Source organism: Temnothorax americanus, unplaced genomic scaffold (genome assembly GCF_048541705.1).
Source record: "Temnothorax americanus isolate GAGA-0224 unplaced genomic scaffold, ASM4854170v1 Scaffold49, whole genome shotgun sequence".
Classification (NCBI taxonomy): domain Eukaryota; kingdom Metazoa; phylum Arthropoda; class Insecta; order Hymenoptera; family Formicidae; genus Temnothorax; species Temnothorax americanus.
Window position 1 is genome coordinate 665,710 of NW_027509646.1, and position 26,384 is coordinate 692,093.

The following is a 26,384-nucleotide window of genomic DNA, read 5'->3' on the forward strand; positions in this document are numbered from 1 at the left end:
ACCTCGTCCGTCCTCGGCCAGTCTCGCCTGGGCCGCGCCGCCCCCACCCCTCGAGCGACGGACTCCGAACTCCGGAGTCCGGAGTCCGGTCCGGACACTCCGGACTCGCCGAGTCGCCGCGTCGCCGACGATCGGCTCGATACTTCATACTTCCGCCTCGCCCGCGCCCGCGGAATAACGTAAATTGCGTAAAATGGCGACCCTTGCGCAATAGGCGATATAGCGATCGCAATAGCGACAGCGACAAAAAAGGTAGCTTTGTTGGCAACCTTTGTGTGTGTTTAACTGTTCTGCGTTATGCGGCGTTATGCGCCAGCCGGTCGATAAGCGAGGCCGGGGACTCCGGGGAGTTTCCTCGTCGCTCCCGCGTCCCGCGCGTCGTTCGGAATTCTCACATTCTCATTTCTCGGTCTCGGTCCGGACGAGCTGATCGACGAAGCGTGAATAGACTGCCGCTCCGCCTGGATCTTGACGTGGCTTACAATCAAATCCTTAGGCCGTACGCTCTTCAATAGTCGTTATTTGTCACTCGATATGGTATATACACGTTTGTCATACGATTATTAAACGTATGACAAACGCTTTTTAATTACGTGCTGGTATTATTACTGTCACGTGCGTATGACTTATCAGCGTTGCGAGAAACATATATTGTCATCACGGAGATGAGATAGCGTACGCGCGATAACGTCCCACTTTTCTTTCCTCGCAACTGCGCTCCTACAAAACACATGTCAAAGAATTCAAATTATAAACGTTCTACTCGTATCCTTTATCGCGATATAACGTTAACATTGTTTTCAACATTCTAATTCAATCGTCGAGGCGGAACAAGAACGGCACGTACGCGTTAGCCGCGTGCGATCGTTTCCTGATTAAAGTTCCGGGCGATGACGAGATTTATACATCCTCGAGATCGAAAAATCTCCCCTTCCGTTAGTTCCGTTTCCATAAATCACGATCGATTCGCGCGCGTCCGCGTCGTCGTCGACGCGCGAAGGCGCGTGCTCGCGAGGACTCGATTTATTCTTGATTTCATTCGCAAGAGAAACGCATGCAAAAATTCTGCTCTTACAGAAACGTTGCAAGTTGATTGGTTAAAAGCTGTGCGCGACAGCCAATCGACTCTTGCAACTTTTCTGTAAGAACAACATTTGCGCATACGCTTCTCTTGCGAATGATTTCAAGAATCAAGCCCCGCGGATGACTCATCCGCCCCGGCCCGATCCGCCGTCATATACGTCATATATACGCGGCTGTGCCGCTGTCCGCTGTGCCGCCATAGTGCCACAGTCAATAGTGCGATCGCGCTCGATATCGGCCTCCGCGTCGCATATCGAGGCATACCACACGTGTATACGGAGTCCCTCGATTTCGAATCCGGGAGCAGATAACAGCGAATCTTATCGCTCGTGGTAAGACGCCGGTTCTCGAATCCGCGCGTCCCCCACTCTCGGCTTTCGGTGGGCCGAGCGATCTTTTGAAGCGTCTCCCGCCGATCTCGATGTCGACACTTTTTTTTTTTAGACGGGGGAAGAGGGGTTTCCACCTCTTTGGTTAGGAGCATAGGCGCCTTCAACCCTGCCTTTGGGTTACATATAGCGCGATCGACATCGACGACGACGTCGCCGACACCCGGACTCCAGAGTCCGAGCGTCCCCGCGTCGTGCATTGTCTTAATTGTCTACCGATATGGAAGGACGCGGCTCACGCGGCGGTGGGGCGTATCTCGCGGTCTTCTCCGGAATTTTTGCGACCGCCGGTAGTCTTCTGGGCAAGCTTGCCGGTGGCGCTGACGCGTCGTCGTCGTTGGTGAGTCGACGGCCGATTCAAATCGCCGCGCCGGTAAAAACATGAAATGAACCGCGGATTTTTATTTCTAAATTTAATTTCTAGAAGAAACAGAATTTAATTGATTTTAGGAATTTAGGATATTTATAACGTTCGGAAATGTGTTTCTGTAAAATTGTCTTGTTTTGTATTAACAATATTTGTATGTTATTATATTATGCATTCCGAAGCAAACAAATAACTGATAAATACGCAAGAGAGATTGACGATTGAAAATTGAAAAATTGAAACTAGATTAAAAACGTTAGAAATTTGAAACTGTAGTAATAAACATAACGCTATAACGATACGAAGCATTACAATGTTTACATGCTTTTTTTTGTAGACATCGTTGCTTCTAAAAGGAGTGCTTCTCGTCTTTATGATCGCGAGCAACACCGTAGGATGCACGTTTTTTGTCAAAGCGCTTCACGGTAGCGGTTCTTCTTTGCCGATAACCGTCGCCAGTGCGGCTACGAACTATGTTTGTTCGGTGAGTTGTTAAATCTTATAATTAATATCTCGTAAATATTTTCATTGGATAACACGGGTTAATATGAACTTTTCTCTCGCGATTGTATAATCCCAACTACGTTAGATTCTTCAACAGACTTGAACTCAATTGACTTAGCAAAAATCCCGAAGCACCGATAACTGTATTGAAATAATCGAAAAAAAAAGAAGCTTTTCGGGAAGGTATCCAAATAATTAATACATTGTTCTTCGATTAAAGCTTTAAGAGAAGTCTACTTCAAAAGAATCTTGATTCTCGATTTATAATTATACAGATTAGAAAGTTATACGATATCAATGATGACTTTTTCGCCAAAGGGAGAAACGTTGACTTCGAATTTAAAAATTTGCTATTGAAAGATGAAAAGACTATAGTATATAAATTTATATATATATATATCCAGGAAATTCTATAAATAAATATAATAATATTTTTCGATTAAATTTCTACGTTAAATTTTAAGAGAATTCCACGTCAACACACAGCAGTATTTTAATTCACGATTTATAAAAAGACACGTAAAATTGAAAATTAGAAAGTTACGATTTAAATGATGGCTTTTTCCCAAGAAAAAAGTCGCCTTCAAATTGGAGAATCTATCACTGAAAATTACGATCGCGCGACAGGACGACCATCCGTCGTGCTAACAACAGAAGGAAATTAGATCGTCGTGAAACATCCGGCTGACAATGAGTGGTTTCTTTTGAGAAAGTTTCAACAATGATAATGAAATGAAATGGCGAAGGGAAATAATCCTGCAGAAGGGCATTTGTCAGCGGCAATTATTCGTCTATAGTCGCGGCGCGCGGTCCGATATACTTCCGAGAGTTGGTTCGCGAAGAGTGAAAGTTGTTTCGCAAACTAGACGCAATTCCGCGAGTGGTGCACAATGCGGTCATAGCAATTATATGCGCGCAGGTACGTGGCGATTGAACGAGAACTGTACGATATGATATACACACGCTATTGAAACGCAAGCCCGATAGCGTTACATTATACGCTGGGAAATGCATTGCGCCGGAATTATTATTAGAATAACAGAAATAATTACGTTCGCCGTCCCGCAAATGGATTCTATTGTCTCTCTCTTTTCATTCCTTCTCCTATGAAAAATATTCATCCCGCGCGTAACGTGAAATATTAATAAAGCTCTGTCTCGTTAAATAGAAATAATCTGAAACGTACGAATATCTTTTTACACGTTACGACAGAATTTTTCTATAATCTTCCGTGAAAATCAACTTAATCGATTCGCGCGATAGCTACTAAAACGACACTGTATATCGATTACGTCGGCGTGAAATTAAACATTTACGAGATTAAGTTTGGGTTTGCGAGGATATAGGTGCTTTAAACTTAAGAACGTCACCGATTGGTAATCTTCGAGAAATAAAGATGCAATTTTATATTCGTATCTACATATATGGTTTGTTCTATATGTGTACTACCATATGTCAAGCACGTGGCTTGCCGATCACATTGATCTCTGATATTTTACCTTTCTTTCATAATTTCAAGATACGAAAATAATACAAGACTTTATTTCCGCAGATATATCTAATATGATGCAATAATATAGCAATAACAAAAGAAAGAATTTGGCCAAAAGATCTAATGAGAAACAGATAAATATTTTTAATGACATTTTACATCTATTATGTTTTTCATTCTTATTATATGTTTTAATTTGTACAAAAAGGGATGAAATTGAAATGTATTAGTTTCGATAGTACGTATGTTTAATTATCGAGAAACGCACGGCTTGATATATCAAAAGTTCCGATTACATTACTATAAAACAGCAATTTTATAAATATCTCTTGTCGTTGTTGAAGGCTTTCGTAGGATCCGTCGTGTTTGACGAATCCACTTCATTGACCTGGTGGTGCGGAACTTCCCTGGTACTGCTCGGCTTGATGTTGATCTGCAATGTTCCCGCTGAAAAGAAGGCTTCCGCCGTCGAGGAAAAATTGAAACGTCAATAGCTAACGACGGGCGCTTTTATATTACGAGCAAGAGCGATTATGGTGATGTTACAACGGTACGATTCCATTTTTGTATTGACAGATATTTATGTCCTTACGTCAGAAACGTATTGGGTTATCTGTAATAAGAATGAATTTTGATATACAAATGAAAGAGTATAGGATAGTATGGATAGTATAGTCTTAAGTGTTGTAATTACGTATAAACCACAATTATATATTCTTTGTTATAAATAAAGTATTTTATGTTTTCTCTATAATAATGTTCTCGTAAATGATGGATATAATTTTGAAACGCGTTGATTGTCCGAACACGGAATGACGTATAACATGCACATATAGGTATATACGATACCGTGTTATAGATTGCTCAATGAACGCAGCAGTGTGAAATTTATTAATGCAGAAGGATAAAAATAATCTATTAGGTCTAAAGAGAAATGTTTCGCTTTAAGATTATTTCGTTCAAAAAGATTGATCAGTCTTGAAGAATCTCGAGTGCATGGAAAATCTTGAGAGTAAAAAGCAAAAGTAATGAATTGTTTTGTACAGTAGTATAAGAAACGTAGTGTATTTTATGAGGTTTCTTGTATCGCTTTTCGCGCGATTAATCCAATATTTTTATGCTTCTGTAGATAGATTTTATGCCGGGTTTTAAAGTGGTTCTCTAAAAATTCAGGTCTCTCGAGGCCTCGAGTGGCGCCTGTTTTAGCACAGCGAAGTGGATTTTCATGTCTATAGTAGCGTTGGATATAAGCGGAATGACGATGACGAAGTGAATGTCTCTCCCGTTTCTCCCTTAAAATACGCTAGCACGATGCTTCCTCCCTGCCGTCAAGTGGGTAACGCATGGTGAATTTAATATTGACGCATTAACGAGGCGAAATTAGCGCGGTGTGCAAATTATACATCGTTATTATTACGTTACGCCCGTGGTGACGATCTTGGCGTCGATGTAACGCGTAATGAAGTCGGATGTATTTACGTCCCGGGACGTAAAAATATATCTACCATGCAAATGAATATGTGGCGTCTGACAGCGGACGTCGAACGAATCGATTCCTGTTGACGTTAATTCGCCTGCAGGTATCGAGATAGTTTGATATCAGAATGATATATCAAACGCGCACGTCAATTTTGATGCGAAATTGAGAGTCGTTGACTTTTTCATGTGCAACCCGACCCCGCGCTGTCGGGATTTTCAACACTCTCTTCGAGATAACGAGTTAACGAGTTAATATCATGTTTATCAATTAGCAAACGTAGGATAAATAATATGTATAATGGAAACCAAATATTTCGTATATAAGAGAATATATTATAGAAGGAGAAATGATTATTGTAATTGTAATTGCATTGTAAATATGGAGAAATGTTATATAGAAGAAATTATTATATATTTTTATTTTATTTATATGATAGGAAACTGTGTGTGTGGGGCGAGAAACATTTCTCGCTTCGCTCGCTTTTGATGTCACCCCTTCGATCTTTCGAGATGTATCGCGGTAGCGGAGAGAGCGTGCCTCGGCAACACGTCTCGGCGGGATGCGAGCCCATTCAGGATCACGTCCGACGCAAGCGTAGCCTAGTAGCCCGTGTGCGAGTCCTACTACACTAGATATCTCGTTTGTAGGGCAGGGTCGCGGAGCGAGGGGAAAAAAAGGAGGGATTAGGGGGTGAGAACGGCCTTTATCGAGCGGCTTCTGCGCGAGCGCGCCTCGACGTTCTCGACGTTTTCACCCTCAGGGGCGGATTACCCCCTCCGACACGTCGCCGGGAACATCGCGGAACGTGTGATTGCTGTCTCTTGGCTCGGAAGACATCGCGAGAAGTTTTAACCCTCGTTCAAGTCAGACGAGGAATTTGCTGATCTAACAGTAAAGGAACTCTAATTTAAAACTCGCGGAGATTCTCTACCATTTCTTAATTGTACATTTTTTATTCACAATATTATTATTTATCTAGAGACTAGTTAGATTGAGTACAGATTATAACCTTTTTAAATTCCAGAAAATCTGCATATACGCCTCTACGTCGGTCGTCAGAGTCTCGCGGAGACAGGGGTTTCTTCATGTCGAGCCAGGATCCGAACCGTCTGAATTCGGTCCTGCCGATCCCCACCGCGTGTCGCGCCTTCTACCCCTTCCCATCTCGTGGCGACAAATCTGTTACGAGATTTCCACCTTCATCCTCGCCCACCTCATGGCGATGAATTTGAACGGGACGCAGATTCCCGCGGACGGAGTGAGAACGACGACGTTGGGCATTCGCGACGTCTGCGTCGGCTCCTAAAGAGAAAGGGAGAGAAAGAGTTATGATTCTCCCTGTCTCTCGCCGCGGATCCAGACGCTATCTTCGGTTACGGGCACAGCGCGGCGGGCGAGATTATAGTTCCTCGAGAAGGACAATCGGAATGTCCCTCCCGACGGTGTCTCGCCACCGGCACGTCGGGCTGATCTAGCCTGTCGGGCTAAACGTCATCCAACGCGACAATCGATCGCAATAGTGCTTCAAGAGCTCAAGGTGTGCGTCCTCCGAGTGTGCGAGTCTGCGACCGTCCTCGCGACGTGGATCGTCGTTCTTCGTCGTCTCGTCTGTCATCCGTCTGGTCCCGACGGCGCCGGCGCTCCCAGGAGGTGTCTCAGGTGTTTCAGGTGCGGGATCCTGCCACAGGACGAGCCGTGCCATGTCGAAACTGGCGAAACGCGCATTCGAGACAGGCTGTTCGCGCCGCGCGTTGATAGGATCTACCCCACTATCCTGCACGTTGCTCTAGCCGCTGTTCCACTACCCTCCCCTGCCCCTCCTCGTCGTCGCAGTCCAGTTTCCCTCACTTAGCGCGCACCCCGCTTTTTTTCTCTCTCTTTCTCCTTTTTTCTACTCTTTCCTCACCCCTCGCTTATTGCCACTGGGAAAACCCCTGCGTTTGCTCCTCGCGCGCTGCACCTCGCCGAAAGCAGGGTAGTTTTCGTACGAAGCGCCCTTCCGTCGAGTCGCTGAAAGAGAGAGAGAGAGAGAGAGAGAGAGAGAGAGAGAGAGAGAGAGAGAGGAAGAGGGAGTGAAAGGGGGAGAGGAATAGGAATAAAGAGAAGGAGATAGGAAAGCACACGAATTGCGGTGCAATCCGCTGCAACGGTGTGTGACAGACGAGGCTGGAAGTGTAACCGAACAATGGAATTAAAGAGGCGCGATCCGTCTCGATCGGCCGCCTTGGGAATTTCTCCTCGCGGAAACGGTTGAGCGAAGTGCAAACGGTTTCTCGTCCGTTCCGGCTGCTCTCGGAGAAAGAGAATGAGATAGATAGATAGAGAGCGAGAGAAAGAGATAGCGTCCCGCGAGTGCAACGAGCTAATCCGCGATAACGGAGAGCAATCTCTCCCAAAGGGATTCTCCCTGACGTTCTTCTCGCGCTATCAGTGTGGAACGTGAATTGTACAGGTGCGCGTCTCGAATCGAATCGCTCTTTTTATCCTTTCTCTTTTCGGACGTTCGTTTGATCTTGAACGTCGAGTCAGACGCGTTTCTTAACGAAGCGTTCGTTCATCGCGAGTGATGAGATTATTTGTTAATCTTCATAGCTATCTTGTTATTTCGTATACGTAAATAAATGTTCTAATATCTTCGTTCGTTTAAGCATTCATCTCGTCCTTCTGTATTGAGAGAAGTATCAGCTGGGTGCAAATTTGCCGCATCATTTATAATACGTACAGCTTTTAGCTTAATTACAGCTAAATCGCGATATGCATATGCGAGGTAATCAAAGCGAGATGAGAGATTGAGATCAAAGGGAATCCAATAGTCGATCTAGATAATAATTCACGAAATGATTTTATGACGTGCGTCTTTGGCACCCTCGATTTTAATGAATTAATTCTATGCGATTGATCTGTGCATGAGAGAAAAAATTTACCGCACAAACGTTTCGAGTGACAGCATCCGATTCGTCGGGCACGATTGGTTTTCACTGGATTTGCCGGCCGCACATATATCGGCTCATAGTTTTATTTTAAGAGTAGGTCAACATCGCGGGACGCACGCTGCGCTTTTAGCATGCAATTGCATTTAAATCTGAATGGCAAATTGATAACTTTTATACAGTAGCAACATAGAGCGGCCTCCCAGTTGCGAATATATCCATGCACAAATCTGGACGATATCGAATATTCTGATGGAAGATCATTCATGTTCATGCCAGTGATTGTAATACCGATATTTCGCCCTCCGAAGTGACGAAATACTCTCTCTAAAATAAATTACATTTTATATAGAGTATTATTAGATTAGGCGGCTTTTAGGCTAATTAGAGAACTTTATAGTCTTTTATTGATTGTAACCGCAATAAATCAAATATGCATTTTTACGTATATTTATTATTGTATTCATTTTTGTTTTATGCAAACCTCTTTACACGTACACATATATAACGCCGATAACATAATACTGATATCAGAGATCAGAGATTAAATCACGTATATAGATAAATAATGAAAAATTATTACCTTATTCCGGTATTGCAATCACTAATTTATGGCTTCTCATCACGATGGAGTGTTAATCTATTAACAGCCAATGTTTCATTTTCGAGACAAAAGTTTTATCGTGAATAAAATGATTTTCGAAAATGTTGAAAATGTAATTTAATGAAAATAATCCTTTAAACTTTCCAGTGTTTAACTTCCAAATATTAAATTACCAGTTGTTTAATGATTGTAGTATTAATTCGAGATTAAAAAAGAAAAAGATAAAAGCACACGCCTCGTGACATATTTATAAAATTTGTTATATATTACATTTAAAGGACTGTTAGTTTTTAATATAAATAAGCGTTTCTGAAATTATGTTTAAAATGATCCTTTTAATTTGAAAATCTTTTCTGAGGCTCCATTTAAAAGAACTTTTTTAATTTTTTCAAGTATTTAAGTCTCCTTTCACGTATCTCTTTAACTAACTGTAAGATTGTTATTTATATCCTTGTGTGACTGCACAATAGATTAAAACTCATAATTCATACTTACTAACTAGCGACGTGGCATTAAGTTACGAGGTCGTCGTGAAGTGCCCGTGAGTCGTGGTTGCAATTAATATAACTTTCAGCCACGTCAATGTATAGTTTCAATTTCTTTCTTGGCAGTCGACCAAATTAATATACGTTCCAACTGGAAAGACGAAATTTCTTGGACGTCGTCGTATCGCAATTACGTCGATATTCGATTGCGTTTCATTGAAAGTAAACACTTGTGAGCAAACAAAGTGCTATACATGCGCTACATCTCGCGTGTTTCGAGCATTCGATATGTTTCGTCTTGGCGAGCGAAATCAGAGCGCATGCTGCAACGCAAAGTATGTTTTGCCGTCATGCAGCAAAATACATCCCGTCAGCACCGAGCCAATATATTGAGCTAGAATTTACATAAACGCATATGTAGCCTCGCGCTTCTGCCATATCCGAGTGTGTACATACAAGCAAAACACGTCTATTCCCATGCGCCACTTTGGCCACGGGAGCGCTATTTTTCTGCCAGAGGAAATATCGGGGCTCGGTGTCCGTGACAGTGAACATAATTTTCTCTGTGCGATCAATCGCACCTCATATTGCACGGAAATTTAAACGTTGAATCCAACTGAATCTGGACGCGTTGGACACCATTAAATCCACCACCCGGCTGGCAAAGTGGGTTAACGTACTGCCAGTCCTTACAATCCATCTTATTGATCTTAAAGTAATCGATAAGCTCGCGTTATTTAAACCCCGTCCTTGTCCGTTTTCTGAAACAATGCCAGCTGGTTTTTTTTTCCAAGATTTTAAAAATTTTGTTGCCATTCACCACCATTTGGTGCCACGGGTGTTCGCTATTTCCGTGTTCCGCGATGATGCAGCTGTGCTCCCGACGTACGTAACTTAAAAAACGCGTCGTTGTTCGCTCTCGCGAAATTAAATTCCTCGGTTTGCGTTCGCGTCATTTTTAAGACGACTATCGAGATCACGCGACACACGTCGGGAACGCCGGCAATTTATCAATAACTTGTCCCACTTTCTCGAAAGAACAAGCGCACGTTTCCTTCCTCATGCGAGGCAATCTTGCACCACGTATTGCTAATCGATACCCAAGACAAATTCTCGTCCACGTCTTTTAACCGATATTTTTTTCTTTCTTGCAGGACGTCACGATCGCAGCAGGTAACTTCCTGAAAACGCCGCGGTTCTATTTTTTCGTGACACACCACTACAAAGACACTGATGCTTTGTGCATTGGAAAGTCGATCGCTCCAGCTTGCGCGCCGAAGGTCCGCATAAAACACGGCTCCTTTTCGTTTCCCGTTGCCGCCCGAGGTTAGGCGAGGCAGAATCCGCATGTAAATGGAATCTTCCTCGTTGAGACAACCATATACGGGAGTTCTTCGATAAAGGGGCCGCGAAAAGCAAGTCGTGAATATAAATGCGCCCTCGCGCTTTGAGAATCAGAACGTGCCGGATGCCCCCGTTCCCTGAAACGCAGCCTCGCATTACACAGACAGATGCAGGCTGTCCCGCGTTATCAAGAGGCACGATTGCAAAAGTGATAAGCGAGACGGAGACTCTTCCAGCGGAGAAAATTCAGAATAACGTCATGCATGATAATGTTATCGGGAGCTGGAATAAATCTAACACGCCGATTAGCGTGTTAGAGTAATAAATTATCAAGGCGACAGACAAAAGGACAGAGACAAAGAGAGAGAGAGAGAGAAAGAGTGATAATACTGCGAATGTCGAAAGAAAAGGTGGATGGAATCGAGAGACACGTTGTCCATGCATTTTCGCGCTGCGTGCCGCCGATGAGATACGAGCGAATACGCGTCAGCTTACCGGAGCCTGGATCTGTTCGTCGACGATGCTGCTTGACAAACAACACCACCTCCTTGCCCATGAGGATCGAATCGGATCGTCGAGAAATAAACTCAAGAGACTGAAGATGACGACGGCTGAACGAAAACCTGTGCACGACTCGGGTTTTTAAACAGCGATAAACTAAGAACGCGCTCACCATCGCACCGGCATCATGGGGAATGGCATGAACAAGGTGAGAAATTCTTTTTTATCAAGAAGCTTGTACTTTTAGATCGATAGTCGTTTAGCTGAAGGAAACATGCATTTTTCATACCGGCAGGAACTTGGATCGAGTTCGGGAGATAGTCTAGAAATCGTACAGGACGTTTTATTCTTTGCGAAATGAATATATTAAATATTTACCGCTTTGGACCGCTTTTCGGTGGGCACAAATCCCAAAGCGGAGTCAAAACGTTCGATATTTAATTTGCATTTATTTAACAACTCCCGAATAATTTTTATTTGATAATATTTCATCCTCTGTTTCCTGCATTTTTAATGATCAGTCTTTCTCATTATCTAATAATTGAATATTTGAGGGCTATACCGTTAAGATTTATTTATTTCAAGATATATTCGATTTGTTTCTATCTTTTCGTATCGTCTTCTTTAGCCTATTAATAGACAGCAATTAATTGACCACTGTATACAAAAGATTTAACGAAGTATCCGAGCGTCTAAAGCAACTTGTCTTAAAAAACGAGGTCTTAAAAGAAAAAGAAATATTGATTTAATTGGTTGTTTTCTATTCCGTTTAAAATCCTTTAAAGTTATCTTTTTCTTTATAGAGAGCTAATTATATTTAATTGTCGCGTTCCGGATTGTAAATGCTATTAAATAAGCGCTATAAAATAAGGCTAGCGGATCTTCGTTAAACGCATCTGTTTCCTCTCGTCGCAACGGGGTGAGGTTTCCTTTTTATAGCCTGACTATATAGTGGAGGCAAAGTAGACCAAAAAAGTGCGTTATCTCGCGGAACCGATTAAAACTACTCGGATTTAAACGTTTTTTTTTTTAATGTAGGTAAATAAAAACACTCTACAATGTTTATGAGTTAAAAATTGACGCTTTAAATAAATAATTAAAATAAACCTGAAAATTTATTAAATAAACAATTAGCTTCAATTTTTAACCCATAAACATGGTAGTGTTTTTAATTACCTACATTAAAAAAAAAAAACGTTCAAATCCGAGTAGTTTTTACCGGTTCCGAGATAAAAACCTAATTTGCCTCCACTGCAACGTCTGACATTAGATACTCCATAATCAAGGGGGGGGGTTTCCAGTTTGTCCTCGGGTGAGGACGGTTAGGCGCCTTCAGCACTAGGCTATTTGGCACAATTGATCTAAAACTTTAAATTGGTACAACGGATCTTTTCTCTCAGTGTAGACTCATTCACTTGTAATTCCTCACACTCTAGACTGTGTACGTGTATGGGTGTATGTATAATTGTTCGTGTATGTCCGCGGTGTTTTGAACTCGGTAATACCGTGGGTGCGTTAGGCCCAAGGAACTGCGCGGATCACTTCCCCCTGCGGCCCGTTCGATCAGGCACGTATTCGAGGTTAGATACTCCATAATCAAGGGCGCTCATAAAGGTTAGGTATATATAAAATCGCGCTTCCTAGACCATGATCCTAGACAAGTCGTCAGACATTTTTATCGTTCTCTCCCTCTTCGGCAGTATATTAAGTTAAAATATCGAGCCTTTTTCGACGTCTGCTTGGACGAAAGATTACTTACGATTAGACGACGAAGAAATCCAGGTCACACTGAGGGAGAAATGCTAATACAAAGCTGCGTGATGGATTCGTAATGGCCGTCGACGTGATGCGGTAATCTTAGATTAACTTACTGTTTGGCAAATATTGAATTTTGATGAAAGGCGTTTAAGCTACAGATGGGCGGCATACATTAATGAAATCCCACCAGCGTTGTTTCCTCATTCCACGATTATCCGCGACTAATATTGATTCAGTTTTTAACGATAGCGCGATGAGGATCGTCTTTTTTTCTTTCATTGAGTTGGAGGATCGGGTTAACGCGATAAGCGATAAGCAAATTAAGACGTTCAGAGAAGCAATCTAGCGCTGTAATCTCGTCGCAATGGGCTACCTCGAAAATACCCATTCTCTCCCGGCGCGGGTCGTTAGTCTCGGTTTCCCCGCGGTTTAATTTCATTCGAAATGTTCTTATCGCGCGTTGATTACCCTCTCCTCTTCCCCGGTGTTGCAGTCACCGAGTCTGCTCCCTCCTCCGTTTCTTCACGCGCTGATTTTAGACGAGAAGGAACAACCGAATCTCGACGAGACCACAGCGAGCGATCTACCGAGTGGCTGGCGGCTGTCGTCACGCGATCCGCGCGGTCAATCGATCGATCACAAACAAAGAGAGGAGAAAAATCCGGAAATCAAAGCGTAAAACACGGGAGAACGACACGTCCGTCTAATGAAGAAAGAATAACGATAAACAAGCTGTCGTGCAGCCGGCATTGTTGGCAAAAATGCGATTCCGATCGCTCGTGGTCTCCTGGTGTGTTTGCGCGATTCACTACGGCAGCGTGCGGATAGCATCGGGGCATCGATCGCTCGACGAGACATCGCGATCCACCTATCATCCATCCGATGACATCGAAACCCTTCTCATACGTTCACCGAGAAACATCCCGAACTTGCCGTCATCCGTTCTGTTACTTCCGGTGTCACGACCTGATTTTCAATCGAGATACGCCGTGGACGCGAAGCTGGCCGGGGCCGGGGTCGACGAGAAAACCGGGCATCGAAAATCGGTAAACCCAACGACGAGGGAGACGGCCGATCGCGAGAAGATCGTCGAATTCTTCGCGAAGCGCGGATCGCGCCCGCGCCGTAAACGAAGAAAGAAATGCAGCTGCCGAAAACGGGACGATCGGAAAAAAGTAGGATCGTCATTGCTTAGGTACGAAGCACGCGTAAAGCTTGTCAAATCGTCTATCCTGAAAAGCCTATTTGATTCCGTTGGCACTACCAACGTCCTCGCGAGTACTCTGAACAATCTGAACCCTACGTCGGAATCAACGACGCCGCAACGTTTCGCGGATATTGCCTTTACAACCACCGACGCTATCTCGCCAGCGGTTAACGCGATGACGATCACGGATGCTGCGAAGATTGCCACGAAGAAAGCTGACAACCTACCCAGTGGAACCTACCGGCGAAACTTGTCTCGTAATCGATGCAAGAAGATCAAATGCATGACAAAAACTTGCAAAAAGAAAAGAAAGGAAAAGTTGAACGTTATCGACGTACTCGCTCAGGAATTTCTACGAGATGATGGGAACGCGACACTTCACGAACACGATCCCAGCCCGCTGGAGAACGAGGATCTTCGAGCGATCGTGGGATAAAATGGACCGCAACGAGATAATATGCGGCTCATATGCTTCGATGTATGAGCGTGATGTACAATGTTGCTATAAGATATACAATCAAAAACACTATATCATAATTTATAAGATACGTCGTAAAAGATACGAGAAACTTTGACATTATCAGGCAACATATTTTAAGGAAAAAAAGTCACGTGGATGTAAAAATTCCGTTTTAAATAATTGAACTTTATATTTTGTAGTAGAAAAAATGTATCGAGTAAAATTGAGACGATTATAAATACTGCGTTGCTTTAACTAAGTTAATTGTTTTAACACGTTTCCTTTCGTCTTTCTGAAATTGCTAAACTTGTATGTTCCGTCGTTGTTAAATCTTGTGATTATATAATTTTATTTTAAAATAAAGCCGACGCGTTTACATATATATGATATTTTTTATTTAATACAATCAACGGATTATCGAAATATATTATGCTTTATACATAATTTATATTAAAATAGAAGATGAGTAAAATTATAAATTGGTTTCCTTTCGAGGAAGAAATATGCATTAAAAGCTACAACGAGACCACATAAAATTATCGACTGATTATTTATTCATTTAACGATCCTCATCGCGAAATGTATCGTATTTTATAAATCATCGTCGAAGGGGGATTAGCGTAAATAAAGTTTCATTTCGCAACATTTCTCTGTCAGGCTTATCTCTTGCACTTCCGTTTCACAGTTACGAGCTGTACGATCGCGCGTTACCAGACGTAAAATTTTATTATTATCAAGCGTATTATGTCGGTCGTTAAGCGCGAGGTTATACGACAGCGCTAGGTAAGTCGTTATATTGAAATGCGTTTAAACAAGTTGTCGAGTAATAAAGACGTGAAGTCAATCCTTCGGTCAGAATGGAACTTATAGTCACGCTATAAAAAGGAAACCTCACCTCGTTGCGACGAGAGGAAACAGATGCGTTTAACGAAGATCCGCGCTAGCCTTATTTTATAGCGCTTATTTAATAGCATTTACAATTCGGAACGACAATTAAATATAATTAGCTCTCTATAAAGAAAAAGATAACTTTAAAGGATTAATTTTAAACGAAATTATTTCATAGAAAACAACTAATTAAATCAATATTTCCTTTTCTTTTAAGACCTCGTCTTTTAAGAATCATCTAATATGTCAAACGTTGACAATCAGTTAACGTATCAATTAAGACTCGTCGCAAAATGTGTGTCATCTCCGCAATTCCCTCGCGTTATTGTTCGCAGGTGCTTCCTGGTCTTTATATAGGTAATTATCAGGACAGCAAGGACGCCGATCAGCTGGAGCGTTTCAAAATCACGCATATTCTGGCTATTCACGACACGGCCCGCCGTTTGCATTCCGTGAGTACAAACGATGTATAGCAGCGTAGCACAAAGTGTGGCCGGATAAAGCATGTACCGAATTTGAGATTCAATATAGCCATAGTTGGGTAATTAACGGAAAGCTTCAGATTAGAAACGTTTATATTTTTGTACAAAAATAAATATACTCGGACTAAATCTCCGATTGCGTTTCAGGACAAGCATTACCTATGCATCTTGGCCGCCGACAGTCCCGATCAGAACTTAACGCAGTATTTTTCTCTGTGCAACGACTTCATTCATTCCGCCCGTCTTCGCGGTGGAAACGTTCTGATCCATTGGTAGATATATATATATTCATTGTTGTAATAAATACGGAATGTCTCGAAATTGCTGGGATGTCCTTTCCTGTAGAATTTTTTTTATCGATTTTTAAATATATATTTCCTTAATGTAATAAAATATTGAAAATATTAAAATATCTATAATTTTCAAATGATTAGCGATTAGAGAAGTAAATTTTGTTAACGAGAAGTAGACGGAAAGTAAATTTTTTGTTAACTTAAGGAAGAGATGGGTAAATTGGTCCAAGAAATTGTGATTAGAAGAACATCCAACGATTTTGACAATATAGAGTATTTCAAAATTTTACAAAATTGCGATTTATAAAAGTATAAAATGAAATAAAATAAAATAAAATGAAAATTTTTATGAACAAAGATAATTTTTTTTCAGTCTTGCAGGAATGTCGAGGAGCGTGACAGTAGCGGTGGCCTACATCATGAGCACCACTAATCTCTCCTGGAAAGAGGCGCTTAAAGTCGTTAGGGTCGGTCGATCCATTGCAAATCCGAATGCCGGTTTTCAACAGCAGCTCAAGGACTTCGAATCTAGCCGCTTACAAGACGTAAGTAATAAACAAACGGAATGCAGTTACGAAAAAGTCTTCTCGTGTACTCTATTCTATCAAAAATCTTCAAATCGTAGTCGATGTTATTTTACATTTATACATCGTCAAATTAGATTTCTATTGTATATTATATCTTGATGCAGGAGCGTAATAGGTTGAAAGAGCGATTTCCCAGCCTCGCTCTTGCCGAATCCGACGCCGAGATCTGCAGCTCTACCCTGAGGAATTACGAAACACTGGCCCTAGCGAAAGAGGTGTGCGAGGGTAAGTGCGCCATGGGACGCACTTGTCCAACCGGGCTTTGCCGTCAAGCAACTTCTAAGAGGTAATTATATCAAAATTTTTAATTATAAAGCGATGTACATATTTTTATTATATTCAATAATATATAATGTAGCAAAGAACTACGTATATAAACAATTTATATATAAGCACTAGAAAATTTAATAAAAAAATGGAGACGATAGAGGCTGCAGTGTAGAATAAACAATGTATATATATAAATTTGCAGGACTCTAAGAAGAAAGTCATCCACCAGCAGTATCGGAAGCGCGTCATCCGGCAGGACACCTCCGCAAACACCCCGGATGCTTCCGTCCGCGCCACCCTCGCCGGCTTTGCACAGATCATCCAGCATTGTGTCCACATCGAGACCACGGAGTGGACCGGCAGGATTGCATTCTTACACCGGAGGATCCGCTCCACCTTCTAGGTAACAGTAATCCTTTCCGGAAGATCTTATATCTTCGCTTTTTCGTATCTATATGAAATTATTTAATTGAAAACGTTACGACTTAGTACTTTAATTGCCTGCACATTTACATTTATAAAAATAAGATAAGATTGAAAAAAAAGAGATATTTTTTTACAAAGAAAATAGATTGTTTATTAAAATATGGAAAATAAATATTATATATTTATTTTCGAACGTTATTTGGATGCTGCAAAGGCGTTTTTCAAATTTTCCGAAAGTTGATTAACGTTGATCACACACAGGGCTGCGTCGAAGGTGGACCTTTCGGCGGCAGTGGCTTGCAGCAGCAGCAACATCAGCCTTTCCGCCGTGGGCAGATCGAGCGCGTTCTCCAGTAGCAACTGGCGATTGACCGCCCGCGCCGGTTCCGCGCCGAACACGCCGAGACCGACGCCGCCGGTCTCGCCGCAATGCTGGCCGAGGCGACTCTCGAATCGGCAGACGCCGCAGTTGCCGGTACCACCGGATTCACCGGAATCCCATCCTTCGACAATGACGTAGCAGCGGGACTTGCGCGGTTCTCTGTCGAGCCTGATGGAATAACGAGCCGAAGGAGATCGGCGAACCGCTCGAGGATTTTACCACCACCAACATTATGCGCTCTTCATCGTCGGCAAATTAAATTACGAATTTGCTGTCATTTTTTCGACGCGATTATTTGGATGAGTCCTGGGAGGAAATTTCCGGTAAAAGAGAAAGGAAAGATTTCGATGAAGGTATATCTATGAATTATATATATAAAGACGTGCCTGCGAATGTTTTTTACATGTGTTTGGGACATTTGGGATATTTAGTGGAACGTATAAATCCGGCGGAGTTTGAAACACTATTACGGATAAATAATGATCTATGTGATTTTGCAAGATGGTATGTGTCGGCTCGATTTGAACTCGGGTCGGCGAGGAAAACGACGATACATACGCCGCGTAACGCGTTGTTGGAAATTGTTGGTGACATTGACTTATACAATTTGTTACATGTTGCTGCTTATACTCAGCGAGAAAGTGCTTTTACCGCGAATGGGATGGGAAACAACGAGATTCTCTTCGTACGCATCGGGAACACTTTGTGTTTTAATTTCGCGTCCTATACGATTATCTTCGTCCTGATTAGATTCTCTCAACGGAGAAATACGAGTATAAGACATCGACGGATACTGTGACAATCTGTTATTCAAATATATCACGAGGTTGAATTAGTACGCTCGCGTAACGGATCGATGTGTGAGGTGAAGTAGTAAATTGGAAAGATTGACACATTCGGGACATGGTATTAATCCTTTGGGGCTTTATCGGTTACAACGATAATTGCGTGCAATTAAGTGCGACTGGTTATTTCGCGCTTTTTACGGCGTCGTTCAATCGCGCTAATAATGCGCTCGTTAACGATTCCCGCGTGCAATTTCTCCTTCGGAGATAATGCGCGAAGCGTTACCACCTAATCATTGGTTGTAAAAAAAAAATATTGCTCAAACCGGCAATTATGCAATACATACAACAACGTTCCCAAAGGATTTAATTAGAAAAGGAAAAAATATATATAATCGAACACATGAGCGCTCAAATGCATGGTAGCTTGATAGTTTTGAAATTGATCGCGTAAAGTGAAGAGTCGTCGAATAATATTTTTCGATAGAATTTGTGGCGTGTGTGCGTGTGTGTGTGTGTGTTTGTAAGAATGTAGGTGAGTCGTGACGCGTTAAAAGAGAATGAAAATATAAAAAAAAGATTGCTTCCAGATCCATGCGCGATTCAAAAATTTGTCGTACGAAAGACCGAACGGTTTTGCGCGATTACGTTCGTAGGAAATGAAGGATCTTCGTTCCACAAACCTGTTCCATTAATTTCGTTCGCAACCGTCCATATGATTGTTGGCTTTCTAGCGAGATCGCACTGTTTTATCACAAGTTGTTGAAGAAGCAGGGATAAATACATACATATATATAGTATACACATACACATACACACATGTTGGAAACGTACACGTACATTTGTTGTGCGAAGGGCTTTCAGAGAATTTTATAAGCGCGTCGGTGTGTGATCGCAATTATATTATTATATACAAGTAAAGTTTTAGTATATAGGCATTAGGCAAAACTGTTGTTGTCGTCTCGTCAGCACGAGCACCAGTCGTTTACGAATGAGTCGAGATTTAAGATAACGTCGCTTCGATCCCCCTCAGTATTACTAGAGTGTGAGTGTTACTAGAGAGTTCGCACGATAAAGTAACGTAGATCGTTTTTTAATCGTTTTCATGTACGTTTCACGTACACGCGGACAGCTATGAGTCGCGACAAATTATTCGATGTGCAAGCAGTCGTCACACCAGCCGATCTTATCGAATGCACATTTTTTCTGCCATTATTCGTGTACATTGTTTAAAGAAACATTCATGTTATTCACGAACAAAGTTGGATTCACAGACATTCTATAGACCACTCCTGCAGGAGAATAACAAATTCTCAAGATATTTTTTTTAAATAAAAGATAAACAAATTCATAAAAATTAACTTTATTATACTATATATTAAAAAGAAAGAATAATTAGAGATACAAATTATTATTTAATTGTAAGAGCAAACTTTTAAGATTGTTAGATTACATCAAACTCAAATTTTATTGAATTTGAATTAGATGAAGATGAAGGGTTTGTAGTTATCTACAAAACAACTGAAGAGAAAGCAATATTTTACAAAGAAATGATAATATATATATACATATATGTATATAGAGTGTTTCATTATCACCGTAAAATGCTTTCAATCACGTATATTCTGGAGAATAGAAAATCTTAGTATTAAAATGTCAAGGTCGCAATAATTTTCGAGTTATAAGCCAAGTTGACTAATGGTACCGTGCAACGTTCGCACGCTTATAGGCTGTATTGATCTGTCATCTATTACTCATTTTCACGTGATATAGATTTTTGCTGCTCAGCTGATTCTATTTTTAGTTCCTCATATTATTATATATACATTTTGAAATGCAAAGGATAGAATATTCGGCATTTATTTTATAATGCGTTAAATATTTCGGAATGACGAAGGCTATTTACATACCGGTTGGTACGCAATAGCGCACGGCGCTCATTTTTTATTTTTATTGCTCATCAGCACTGAGAAATACATACATGGCGATTTATAGGAATCGAGGCGATAGAGAATGGGACTTGTTCCGCTGTGGTATTTATGGACGATGATTATTTTTTTAGGAATGCTCAAATAATACATTCGAATATATTAAGAGTTGAATTTGCCGATTTGGGTATGATTTAACCATTATTTTTGTATTGAGAACGCGTATCGTATTGGATTATTACATCACTATAGTAGGTACATAATTTAACTGTACACAAATCGGATCGAGTAATTCAACAGAAAGCCATGACGTATGGACCATTTGTTAATAATACGTGTGCTTCGCGAATTGCGCGTGCAGTGCTGAATTTCGACTGTTTATATTATCCAACGTTATCCGGTTGTTTATTAACTAACTGGTTAATGGTTATTTATTATTCAAAATGGCAATTGCTCTACAACACGTGCAGAGACTATTTGTTGGTTAAAGTACAAAAATGTAGCTAAAAACAATATCTTTAGTATACTGCAGCGGATCTTTTCTCACATTGTTCTTTCGTCGCGATGTAATAAAATACACGTCTCGCGTACAGTTAATGTTAGAACTGCCGCCTTAAGTGCCGCACGCCGGTCGTTATTCTGGTGATTAGTCGCGCGCGCAAGTGTAATTAACTGTATCTTCGCATGCATTAAAGTTGTGTGAGTGTCAATGAAGAAGCGACAACGAAGAAATAAGAGAAAGGGAGAAGGGGCCCTGGCGGCATCGAGCGGTGGGGTTAAGCATCTGTTGGGTGAGTACATTTTTATTTGCGGAATTAATCAATTATTTCCGTTTATTCAGCTCGTTTATTTGAGTGATCTATATAAGAATTAGAAAAAAACTTTTATTTAGAAAATATTGTAAACATTTACGCTTAAAAACATTTTTTTGGCAGTCGTATAATTATTTTATTAACTATGTCTAATTGAAAAATTGAGTGTGTGGAATAATTATTTTTCGACATTTAAATTATTTTAGACGCTGCTACAATTTGAATTTTATATTTCTATTTTGCAGATCAATGTATTGTTATTATTATAGGTCGTTGCGCATCATATCGGTATAAAGATGCAGGCTACGCGGCACAAGAAGGTGCAGAAGAGGAGATTGTCACGCGATAATCGGAGCGACTCTCGCGCGAGGTGAGAGCCGGGGCGGAAGTCTTTAAAAAACCATCGGGCACGAGAGATATGCATCTCAAATTACCTTTTACGTTAATCTGGTAATGGGTTCGTAAATATTACGGATAGACACAACAGATTTATTGCCCTGAAATGGATCGGTTATGTATATATATAGGACACATTGATACAAATATTTAATTGTGGGAAATATGTAACCGTTCATCGATCTATTATGCAGTCACGAATGCACAAACTACAAAACTCATAGGGTTTATTGTTGTTGATGTAATATTGACCGGTTTGGTCATTTATTGGCTCATTTCGGTATCGTATTAAATAATAGAATGTTAATATTAAAATATGCAAACAAAAGGCCATTCAAAATTTTTAAGAAGTTTTACATTCGCATAAATAAAAAACAGGTAGAAAATATTTTGGTTATAAGGTTATAACAGAGCTTTCGTAGAGCAATAGTTTGATAAAAAATGATAAATAATGCTGCATAGTACTTTTTAATCTTTAACTACACGCGTTATTTTTAGTAACGTACATCTCACATAACTGAGAAAATATGTAACAAAAATAGCGCTTGTGTGAAAATTTCAGCCAGAATGCCCCATATATATCTTATTATATATCATATATACGCGTGTGTATATATATATATTTATGTATAATAGAAATAAATTTATGTCCAAAAACACGTAGAAAAAAAGTTGATATTTATCTTTTATCTGCGTTAATGTAAATATTTTTTTATTTTCCCTTCCCACATATTTTTAAAATAGAATTTTAGGTCTCCCTATATAGATATATTCTTCTTAAAAATATATAAAAAACTAGATAATATATAGTTATATAAAATTGTGTAAAAAAGAAAAAAAGGAAATGGTCAACAATTTTTTCAATATGCAGCAAACTTAAAAAACAATTTGATTATAACACTACAGTATGTTATAATCAAATGGCAGATTTTAACTAATTTATTTAAAGAAACTGCATTAATATAATTATTATTAATTGCACATGTTCTTATAATGTTCCAACTTTATGTTAATCTTTCAATAGTCTACTCATCCATATTGATATATTGACTTTATATTATACTTGAAATAAAACAGAAAGACATAAGATATCCAATAATTATTTCGTCACGGCTAGAATAAAACTTTTTATGTAGATTATTTCAGAATTTTTATGTTAAATTAACTTTTAATGCGTTAGATATTAAAAAATTCTGCTAATATTTTAGTGTAATATATAGAAATATTTAATAAGTTATACCTATTTTAACAAAAATTTTAAAATAATTAATTTTCTAAATATAGCTTTTGTAAGAGTATACCAAAATCAATATTTGATATTTAAATGGGCAATTTAATATCAACATTGTATTAGCGCAAAATTTTTTAGTACAATTTTTATATCCCCAATTTTAGTACTCGATGTTATCTTCGAGAAATAATTATTTAAGAACAGATTTCATATACGACTAGTTAGATTTAATTTATTCACGACAGATTGATACGCATATAAACGCGTGAAATATTAGGATTTTTTACTCTAATCTCCACAAAATGCGCTATTAAAACATTTATATGATAAATATGAGACACTCTATATATTAAGAACAAAGCAATTAGAAGTAAAACTAATCGCATAGTATCGATTAAGGTCCCCGAACATCTAACAACAAAATTAACATTAAATGATTTCTTTATCCACGTACAAGACAATATTAATCTAATACAACTCTGTTCGTGAGTCAGAACAAAGAGCAGAGGATAATTCTTAATCATCCTATACATACCTATATATACCGTCAAAGAACGTGGCATGACGCGAACGTTATTACGAGTTTCTCTGCGAACGCACAATCGGGCACGAGTTTTCATTTTACGAGAAAATAGTATGCTATGGAAAATGGGGTAATTCGGAGTTTTTAATGTCGCAACACAGTGTCTGATGTTGAGATCGCATCCGCGTGAAACAGCTGCGCCACGCGTCTGGCTTTAGTGTCAAGCCTATCTCCGGCGTGAGGTATAGGTAGAACGTTCGTTCAATGTTCTTCATAAAAACACGCTAATTAGTCCGCATGATCAAGCTGCATCTTAACATTGTACGGCTAACGCCGATCGGGCGCAAATGAGGGCGATCGAGGATGTTTTCGTACATATCATCCGCATTTAAATCCACGTACCCCCCCCTACACACATACATATTTATTATATATATGCGTGCACACGCACACACATATATTTTGTAAGGTCGCGATATACGAGAGATCGATGTATTCGGGCAGAGAGACGATCAGCCGTAAAGAATTTAAATCTATGCATTTAGCGTGTGTCCCGGTTTCACGGAGCGAACAGGCGACTTTCCCCGATTCAAAAGAGAAAGTTTATTTTTTATTGGAATTTTTATTTTCCTTCAGTCCCCCCCCCCTTATTCTCCCCCCGCTGCTCTTATTAGTCGTACAAAGTGGTCCAAGAGGAGCCGAGAATACAAATCTGTGATCGCTATATTTTTGGAAAACCTACAAGGATATTCGCTCAGTGTGACTCGGACCCGCGCACTTTCTATATAGGCGACGTAGATGGTTCTACTTTTTTACAGCGTCAATGTTAACGATCACACGTAGATAGATAGGTAGGTAGGTAGATAGGTAGAGACACCCTGAGAGCATCGAAAGCGGTATCGATGTCGAGGGAACGAAGTATCGGTAGCTTATCGATTTGAAGCATCGCTAAAACGGTAGCTAAGTCCCCGACGTGTAACCTGCAAATCGTGCAATCGAGGCCGATAAGCGAGCGGCGCGAAAAACGCGGTGAAAAGAATCGCTGGACGATGCGGCGTACGGTGATGGTCGAGGATCGTTTTGCACGGGTAAAATTTAATAATCTTTCTGTTTCGGCAGATCGAATAAATACGACATCTTTTTACTTTCCCATATCGATGTGACAGATCGATATGACAGATTTTTTTATTACCTTATTTTAGGCCTGTTCGTTTTAGCTGAGCTTCTTTGCATGGCACGGTTCATCTTTTCTCTTTTTCTTTTCACGTTGGAGACGTGCAAGAGTATTGCGAGAAAGATCCTCAGACATTTTGAATGTCTTTGAAAAGATTTTCTATCGCGAATCTCTTCACGAAGTACACGGTATTAATGTTACCATATGTCATAGCTACGTAGATCAAACATAAATGCCGGTTCAGTTACTTCGGCCTGGAATCGCAATCAGCACTTTTACCCACCTGATCATTACCGTGCGGCGAGGCACCGCGTAGTCGCGTAGCGTCGCGCCGGCTCGGCGTTGCACGTCAGCATATGTGCAATCGTGATTTTCTAGCAATAAGCGAAGATTATCGACGCGAGCCGGCGAATCGCGCGGGGAGATCGCGGGACGCCGGCGACGGTTATCGCTCGTAGATGTTAGCGAGCAAGCTTGATCGTTATGTTATTACACACTGCTATACGAATTGAATCGTGTGGATTCGCCCGCGCGCTATCGCGCGCCCGTAATCTGTCGTACTTAGATATCCATTATAGAGGCTCACGATGTTTATTTTTCTAATATCAGTGACGATCGTCCACTTGATTAGGCGATTCGATTAGGCGACGAAGAGACCGCGCGAGGAAGGGGTAGGGGCGACAATTTGGTCGGCAATGGAACGCGGATGTTCGCGAGATGTTGATTCGTACCTTCGGCATATATCACCGACAAATATCGTACAATAAGTTGTATCACGAGATTACTGTTGCACCGATAATGTTATTTTAAGGCCACCCATGTGATATTTTTGTAAGCTGCAAAAAGAAACGTTTTGGTTCACGCTGATAGTGATCGAAGAGTTATTTCGCCTTTCGGCGAGCGAGAGCCGCCATTTCTTCCCATCGACGGTCTCCCACCTCCGTCTCCTTTCATTGTCGTGATAACTACCCACGATAACTAGTGAAAGTTCTGTTAATTTAACTTTAATGAGTTTGCCCTGACTTGGGAGGTAATTTGATCAGCAGTTTCTATGCTTCTCATCCACACCAGCCTCTCGCTATCACCTTTTCTGTTTAATATACGGGATGAATTCAGATATAGGAGAGTCCGTGATTAATTAGCTCAATTTTCGCGTGGTCCCGGGTCCCGGGTACTACAAATAGCGGCTCGGATTCTCGGATTATCGTTAGTGTTGCAGTTAACCTGAAGCTCTCCAGAGATACACTGTATCTCATGGCGAGACTAAATTATGTTAATATCGATTGATACATTTGATTGATGGCCTGTTTATACAGGTATTACACGGGGTGTCTCGTGAGAAGATGTTGACGCCTACGCAGGTGATAGTTCCCGCGACCTATACGGAGTCTGCCTCTGCCAATTAATCGAGACGTACGTCAAGCGTATACGAAAAATAAATATGAAAGGCTAATCTACAATTCGCATTGGTACGAAGCTAAAAATTATGGTTACAATCGAAGGATTGCTCGTGTATCCTTTTTGCAGGATACGCTGAATAAACGCGCGGAAGGTAACCTTTTCAAACGCTCTGTGTATTAATATTTGTATTAAAGGACAAATA

General features: G+C 40.6%; 2 protein-coding genes and 2 long non-coding RNA genes across 9 annotated transcripts; 3 read left to right on the top strand and 1 right to left on the bottom strand.

The window, feature by feature from the left end:
• The first annotated feature begins 69 nt into the window (after positions 1–69).
• On the top strand, positions 70–5,739 carry LOC143903697 (transmembrane protein 42). Of its 5 annotated transcripts, none has more exons than XM_077417559.1 (4): positions 70–252; positions 1,528–1,845; positions 2,177–2,323; positions 4,180–4,567. In XM_077417559.1, exons 2-4 carry the CDS (start codon positions 1,693–1,695, stop codon positions 4,327–4,329), a joined length of 450 nt encoding a protein of 149 aa, XP_077273685.1. In that variant the 5' UTR covers positions 70–252; positions 1,528–1,692; the 3' UTR covers positions 4,330–4,567. The 5 variants fall into 5 exon arrangements, 4 of the variants coding, with proteins under 4 accessions (XP_077273685.1, XP_077273686.1, XP_077273684.1 ...); XM_077417560.1 differs by lacking the exon at positions 70–252 and adding an exon at positions 482–499; XM_077417558.1 differs by lacking the exon at positions 70–252 and adding an exon at positions 1,257–1,415.
• Positions 5,740–5,810: 71 nt separating this feature from the next.
• LOC143903707 (uncharacterized) lies at positions 5,811–6,547 on the bottom strand. The gene is made up of 2 exons (XR_013258791.1): positions 6,325–6,547; positions 5,811–6,200 (listed from the first exon to the last, which is right to left on the bottom strand). It is a non-coding gene; the product is annotated as an uncharacterized LOC143903707 (long non-coding RNA).
• Positions 6,119–6,478, top strand: LOC143903709 (uncharacterized). Its single transcript, XR_013258793.1, has 2 exons — positions 6,119–6,258; positions 6,340–6,478. It is a non-coding gene; the product is annotated as an uncharacterized LOC143903709 (long non-coding RNA).
• Positions 6,548–18,580, top strand: LOC143903684 (uncharacterized). Of its 2 annotated transcripts, none has more exons than XM_077417535.1 (8): positions 6,548–7,767; positions 10,489–11,387; positions 15,828–15,944; positions 16,122–16,246; positions 16,641–16,812; positions 16,959–17,140; positions 17,327–17,527; positions 17,812–18,580. In XM_077417535.1, the coding sequence occupies exons 2-8, from the start codon at positions 11,367–11,369 to the stop codon at positions 18,068–18,070; spliced, it is 1,077 nt and encodes a 358-aa protein (XP_077273661.1). In that variant the 5' UTR covers positions 6,548–7,767; positions 10,489–11,366; the 3' UTR covers positions 18,071–18,580. The 2 variants fall into 2 exon arrangements, with proteins under 2 accessions (XP_077273661.1, XP_077273662.1); XM_077417536.1 differs by having other exon boundaries at positions 6,548–6,983.
• Positions 18,581–26,384: the final 7,804 nt, after the last annotated feature.